General features: G+C 46.2%; 1 protein-coding gene across 1 annotated transcript; it reads right to left on the bottom strand.

The window, feature by feature from the left end:
- Positions 1–1,566: 1,566 nt before the first annotated feature.
- On the bottom strand, positions 1,567–6,521 carry LOC133752915 (zinc finger X-linked protein ZXDB-like). The gene has a single exon (XM_062183204.1). The coding sequence runs from the start codon at positions 6,457–6,459 to the stop codon at positions 4,012–4,014; it is 2,448 nt and encodes an 815-aa protein (XP_062039188.1). The 5' UTR covers positions 6,460–6,521; the 3' UTR covers positions 1,567–4,011.
- Between the last annotated feature and the right edge of the window lie 973 nt (positions 6,522–7,494).

Consider the following 7,494-nt stretch of genomic DNA (forward strand, 5'->3'; position numbering starts at 1 on the left):
GCTATAACTAGTACTCCAACGGTAGTTTTTTCACTTTGTGTTGCTATATGGCGGCAAACTGTTAAAATCTTTACCTAATATATACTAAACTGATCTTCTGTATATAAAGAGAATTGAAAATGAATCTTGATGTGAATGGAAGGGGAGAGGCAGCGGGAAAGGGGAGGGTTGCGGGCGGGAGGGAAGTAATGGGAGGGGGGAAGCCATTGTAACCCATAAGCTGTACTTTGGAAATTTATATTCATTAAATAAAAGTTTAATAAATGAAAAAAAAGGCAAATCCATACCAACTTCAACAGAAATGTACCCTTATATTCACAAACTTTTGACTGTAATTGCATGTAATTTCTACCAATAAGCTATGAAAAAATATGGAACATATCTTTTGAAAACCATCAAATAAAAAACACTGTAAATCCAATCACAAGACTTTTATCTTCAATTAAAATAAAATTTATGCCTTGGGGCTGGTGCTGTGGCTCAGTGTGGGTTAATGCCCTGGCCTGAAGCGCTGGCATCCCATATGGGCGCCGGTTTGAGATCTGGCTGCTCCACTTCCAATCCAGCTCTCTGCTATGGCCTGGGAAAGTAGTAGAAGATGGCCCAAGTCCTTGGGCCCCTGTACCCACGTGGGAGACCCGGAAGAAGCTCCTGGCTCCTGGCTTCAGATCAGCACTGCTCCGGCCGATGCGGCCAACTGGGGAGTGAAACACTGAATGGAAGACCTCTCTCCATCTCTCTGCCGCTCCACTCTCTGTGTAATTCTGACTTGCAAATAAATAAATCTTTAAAAAAAATCCTTTAAAAATTCCAGATACCATAACAAAAATATAGATTATGATCATTTTAATGGGAGGAAACTGGTATGAGGCATTAAAAAAGTAATAAAGTTTTAAAATATGTATGTGGTTTTTTTCTCTCTTAGTGAGACCAATGACTTGTTGGATAACTAGAGCTCCCTACATTCCTACCTAGAGTAATAGGATAATCTTTCTAAGAATAGTTATGAATGGGACCTGTGCTATGGCGCAGTGAGTTAAAGCCCCGGCCTGCAGAACCGGCATCACTTTTGGGCGCTGGTTCGAGTCCTGGCTGCTCCACTTCCAATCCAGCTCTCTGCTATAGCCTGGGAAAGCAGTAGAAGATGGCCCAAGTCTTTGGGCCCCTGCACCAGTATGGGAGATCCGGAAGCAACTCCTAGCTCCTGGCTTCAGGTCAGCTCAGCTCTGGCCATTGTGGTCATTTGAGGAATGAACCAGTGGATGGAAGACCTCTCTCTTTCTCTGGCTCTACCTTTCTATATTTCAAATAAATAAAATAAATCTTTTGAAAAAAAGAAAAGCTATCAAATGACAACATATTTTTCTAAAATGGGTTTGACATCTTCCCAAATACTGAGAGGGAACTTTTGAATGGTTTAATATAATAAAAATCTGATTATTTGTTTGAATCACAAATTAATGCATATTTTTGCTTTTTCAATAAGTACAACCAATTCAAAAATTATGAAGAGACTATAAATGCATTTCAAGATGACAAATTACAAAATGTCTTACCAAACTGCTCTATTTGTCATCTTCAAGCATCCACATGTAAATAGAACTGGTTGAAAATGTTTCAAATCAACTAATAATGTTTGCTAGCAGAACCATATGGTGAAAATTTTCACAAAAGTAGTACTCTCACTAAAAACTTACCTAAAACACTCTCATTATCATCTGATTTATAACTAAACACACAGCCATTTGAATCCACTAAGTAACTTCTCAGTTCACATGCAAACTTAGTGTAAATAAAATGACCAATAAAGTAGCCATGGGTCTTATATTGTGGTTCAACGTTAAGGTGCTGCCTACGATGCAGCATCCCATATCAGAGTACCCATTGAAGTCCCAGCTGCTACACTTTGGATCCAGCTCCATGCAAATGTGCCTGGGAAAGCAGCAGAAGATGGCTTAAATACTTAGGACCCAGCCAACCACATGGGAGATCCAGATGAAATTCCCAGCTCCTGTCCCAGACCTGGCTATTGCAGCCATTTGGTGAATAAACCTTTGGTTGAAAGATCTCTTCCTCTATCTCTCTCTCTCTCTCTGTCACTCTTTCAAATAAATAAAATTAATCATAGAAAAGAAAACTAGCCACAAGGAGAATGAATGAAAGATGGTTACCATTAAGGAGACTTGTTTAATTAAAAAATAAAGGCGATGCATGCCGAGGACAGGAAGGTAAAGGCAAGGAAATAGGTTAGAGAGGGAACAAAGCAAGCATAAGGTAACAGATAACAATTAAGGAAAAAAAAAACAGAGGAATAGGTTATAAACTATTTCTTACTTATTTATAGCCACATAAATATAATTAAAAGTTACTATGCAAAATCCATTTGAAATGGGAGTTAGATAAGTTTTTTAAAGATTTATTTATTTACTTATTTGAAAGGCAGAGTTAGAGAAAGGGAAAGATACAGAGATCATCTATCTGTTAGTTTGATCTCCAAATGGTCATAATCGCCAAAGCTGGGCCAGGCATAACTCAGGAGCCAAGAACTTCTTCCAAGTCTCCCATATGGGTGCAGGTGCCCAATCAATTGAGCCACCCTCTGCTGCTTTCCCAAGCACATTAGCCAGGAACTGGATTGGAAGTAGAGCAGATGGGACTCAAATGGGTGCCCATATGGGATACTGGCGTTGCAGGCAGTGGCTTAAACCCCTAGGCCGCAATAATGGCCACAAGTTAGATGAATATTTTAATATATGTTGTAGTTTATATGTTACCACAACAAATCATTGGACTGTGTGGATCAAACAAAAAGTTTTAAAAGTGATACATAACTGTAAAATGTTATAATCATATAAGATAGATGGTATCTACAAAAATGCAGGCATGGGTCATCAATTATACTTAAAAATGACACAGGGAAGAAATATCATTTTGATCCATTCCCAGATTTCATTAGAACAGTAGACTCTAAATTCATTTCATAGGCTTGCTCTAAATAGGCAACAAAGACACTAGCATCTAACGAACATGTAGACAATGTCACATAAGAAATGTGAGAAGAAAAATCCTTTTTTTTAATCCATGGAAGAAATAAATCCCCATCTCTTCATCTTGACCCTCATAAACCTTTAGTACCTGCATAAAAGTGGTATTGTATTATGATAATTTATTGCCCATTGAAGAGGGAACTAGAGTAGTGAAATAAAGTTAAAGCAGATTCATTGAAAAATTCGAAAGTATCTATTTTTACTTCATTACTAACTTTTGAAACAGAAAAAGGAGTATAAGATACACCAATATGTATACATTATCACAACTGTCTTATACCTATGAACCAATACCTAATGAGACTAAATAAATTAGTAAGGCCACATATTCAAACCACAAAGCCATTATTTCAGACTGGGTCAGCATGGTGTAAAAGACACGAAGTTTTCCACAACAAACTCTGTGAACCAGAAAAAAAAAGGTGGGTTTGTGGGTGTGAGGCAGGCAGGAATATAAAGGCTGCAATGGTAAAAAAAAAATTTAGTATAGTTTTTTTTTTCTTTTGAGATCCAACACTACGTTTTAGCAATGTGTATAAGTTCTATTACATTAAAAAATGTTAATTAAAAAACAGTTTCTAAATCTATGATCATTTAATGCTCAAAGGGCTGAGAGCCCTATTCATTACAACAGAAGCACATGAAACAAATGATCATTGCAATACATCATTTTTACAGAAAAAGCACAGAATCATGAAAAGAGAATAGAAAATGCCTTACAGTCTATTCAAGCAACATGATAAATAAATAAGTAAATTAAGGCTCAGACAGGTTAAGTGGTTTGCTCAGGACCACAGAGCTTGTCAGTTCCAGACTAAAGATCCCCAAACTAGTAGTCCAGGGCTGTGTTCTATTGCAAATCCAAAAGAACCTGACAGTATTTAAACATTTAATCCAGAACATCCTCAGAACTGAGTGTATGTACTAAAATTAAGCCACACGGCGAGGAATGAATACAGTTGTTTCATACCAGAAATGAGCTGCCAGTCACTGTGGTAAGATCTGTTTCTTTCTGAGAACCATGGTTTCCTGTTGGATTGGAGAATCCAAACTGGGTTTGTCCCTCCCGTCTGAAGAAGTCAGAGTCAGGATGTACATTCCAATCTGCTTTGGTTGGTGTCAGTAGTTCTGAGACACTGTTTTCACAAAGGGTGCTGGAAGGAGTCAGAGCTTCTGTGTCCACTGTTAACTTACTGCTGGGTGTCAAAGCTTGGGGCTCGGGACTGGAGCTTTTCATAGCCACAGAACCCAGAGATCCCAAGGGCCCGGCAGCTGCACTTGAGACATCATCCGTATCTAAGGGGTTCTGCTGAAAACTGGCTGCCGTTGTTCCAAAAAAGAGAGAGGTATCCAGACTTTGAGGAAGGTCACTGGTGGCCATCAAGGCCCGGGGGTCCACAGCCTGCCCTAAGGAATTATTACTACCAGCAGGGAGGGTCCCTGCCAGAGATGAGCTTACAGAAGCCACATCGATGGTCAAGATCCCAGAGTTCACTAATGCTGTGTCCAACACTGCAGCAGAACTATTGCCAGGCACATCAGAGAAGAGAGACACTATCTCGGCATCACTGAGATCATTCTGTCCCTGGCTGGTAAGTTCATTGCTGGGCGTAAGAGAATCTGTGGCTTCTAGCTGAGCTAAGAGATCCTGGCCAAGGTTGTGCCTTTTGGCCATGTGGGTCTTCATGCTGTGCTTGGAGGTGAAGAGCTTATTACAGGTGGAGACCGGACAACGGCTTTTCCAAGTGTCCACATCTTGCAGGTGTTTCTTGGAGTGAATGTAGAGACTACTTCGAGCGGAGAACCTGGCACAACAGCCTTCTACAGGACACACGAAAGGTTTTGTGCCCAAGTGGGTTATGCTGTGGCCTTTCAGATGCTCGGCTCTCGTGAAAGATTTCCCACAGCCTTCCACGGGGCATGTGAACCTCCGGTCATCGTCATGCTTCCTTTTGTGCCTTAAGAGTTTAGACATGCTGGTGAAGTTCCAGCCACAGCCATCAAAGTCACAAAGGAAAGGTCTCTCACCCGTGTGGCTCCGCAGGTGAATTTTCAGCCTACAAGCCTTGTCATACTGTTTGCTGCAGCCAGGAAAAGAGCAGGAAAAGAGTTCCTGTTCCCTGAAATGGGCACGGTTATGGGAAAACAGGGCACTCACTGTAATGAACGTCTTCTTGCAGCCGGAAAACGCACACTGGTAGGGCCTCTCGGGCTCGAAGTGGCTACGCTGATGGGCGCTGAGCTTGGCCTGCGTGGGGAAGCTCTCCTCACACACTTCGCATTTGAAAGAGTTCTCCTGCTCATGGCCCTTCATGTGTGCCTTGAGGTTGTATACGGTGGTGAAGCTCTTGCCACAGCCTTCCGCAGGGCAGCCAAAGGGCCGCAGTTTGTCGTGAGACTGCAGGTGTCTTTTGAGCTTGTACGAGGTGGTGAAGGTCCAGCCACAGCCGCCCAAAGGGCACTTGAAGGGCCGTTGGCCCTGGCTGCTGCTGTGTGTCAGCAGGTGCACCTTCAGCTGGTGCTTCTTGGCGAAGGTTTGCCCACACTGCGCCTCGGGGCACAGGTATAGCACCACGCCTGGGCTTGGGCCCAGTGACCCGCGGGGGCTCTGAGCGGCAGCTTGGCCCTCTGCCTCCTCCTCGGGCGCAGGGGCTGGCGCGGGTTCTGCCGGCTCCGCCAGGAGGAGGTCAGGCGGCAGCTCTGGGCAGTCGCCTGGTTGTGTGGCATGCGGCAGCCCAGCTTGAGGGACGATCTGATCCCTAGGCTGCGGGGCAGGCCCGACCCCTGGCTCCCAAGCTGGCAGCGGGGGCGTGGCCAGAGTGAGGACGCCGTTCTCAAAGCGCAATAGCAGGTCCTGGTTGTGGATAGTGATGGTACCCGCGAAGGCCGCCGCGGGGCCCGAGCCTAGAGCCGGGGCCGGGGACCGGACGGGGGCCGCGGACAGGCAGCGGGGGCCCAGCGCAGGCCGGGCCGCAGAGCTCGCGCCGCTCTCGCCCCGTTGGGGCTCCGGCCCCGCCTCGGCCTCCTCCCTCCACACGGGCCCTGCGGCCTTACCCGCGCCCACGGTCTCCACGTCGCCGCCCACCGGGTCGAGCAGCACCAGGAAGAAGTCGTCGTCGCCGCCGCCGCCGCCGCCGCCGCCGCAGCCGCCGCCGCCGCCGCCGCCGGCAGGATCCGGCCTCGGCGCCAACAAGCTCGGGCCCAGGCCCCGTGAGGCAGTGCGGGCCTCTTCGCGCCGCCGCCCGGGCCCGCCATCTTGGGGGCCCCGGAGCAGCAGGAGGCGGCGCGCCGGGGTCTGACCAGCCGACAGGTCAGGACTTCGGTGGACCCGGACGCCGCCCGCGGAGCTACCGCCACAGCCGCTGCCGCCCTGTGGTGTCCCGTGAGCTGGGAGCGGCCTCGGGATTTCCATCTCTGAATCCGTGAGGCTGGGCTGGAACCGGAGCGGCAGAGGCGGCGCGACCACGCCCCCTGCCGCGGGCCCGAACACGTTCCTGAAAGGGAAAAAAAAATGTGCAATGCGCAGAAACTGGCCCTATCAGATATTAAAACGTATTTAACGCCACAGTGATTTAAATATTTTGGTACCGGGTCTCTGGGACAGAATAGAAAGCCCAAGGGCCATACCTGGGTACATAAATAAGTCCCACAATTAATATTAGTAAGCCATCAAGGAGGTCTTATGAGGTAATGGGGAAAGGACAGCTCATTCGGTAATGGAGCTGGAATACCTTGGTATCTCTCCTCTAAAAGTACTTTAAATCCGTACCTCACTGATAGACCAAACGAAACATGCTCCAGCCTCTCCGGTACTTTTCACGTGCTAAAAAGTTTGTTTGCTGGGTGGCTGGCGGTCTGGGTTGATAGCAGAGAGAAAACTCCTGAGAAAATGAACTGTGTCAACATTAATTAAACTGCCAAACCAGTGAAAACGCCCCCCCACCCAGTCCCCGCCACCACCTTCTGCTCTCCCCCCCTCCCCCGCCCTGGCCAACATCACACTCAGAATCTTCTTGACCAAGATCCTGAGGCAAATGTGCAGCACAATTACATTTTTGTCCTTCTGGTACAGAGATTTAGAATGAGTCAGAGGGGATTGGTTCTGTTCAGCCTAGAACTGCAAAGTCTAGAGGATGAGATGATTTATACTGAAAGCTGGAAAACTCAACCGGCTCCTGAGTTCTCCTAATACAGTACTCAATCTTTGCCCTTCTGCCACTGGTTATGCCATGACAAATTTCAATTCTAATCTCACAACATGATGACGATAATCTTCAGCTTACTGCATATTCTCTACCTCTTTTGTGGTCTCTGGACAGAAGTTCCAGTTAAATGTGATAAGGTGAAGCCCCAAGTCACTGCCATGGACTATTCCTAGTAAAATGCACAGATGACCTTATTCAAAAGCCCCAGTGTAGCTGCAGCATTTAAGCGTGGAGGCCCAATC

The sequence above is a fragment of the Lepus europaeus genome, chromosome X (assembly GCF_033115175.1).
Source record: "Lepus europaeus isolate LE1 chromosome X, mLepTim1.pri, whole genome shotgun sequence".
NCBI classification, from domain to species: domain Eukaryota; kingdom Metazoa; phylum Chordata; class Mammalia; order Lagomorpha; family Leporidae; genus Lepus; species Lepus europaeus.

Bases quoted from the DNA above. Each gene is read 5' to 3' on its own strand.
- LOC133752915 (XM_062183204.1), bottom strand. From the start codon at position 6,459: ATGGAAATCCCGAGGCCGCTCCCAGCTCACGGGACACCACAGGGCGGC.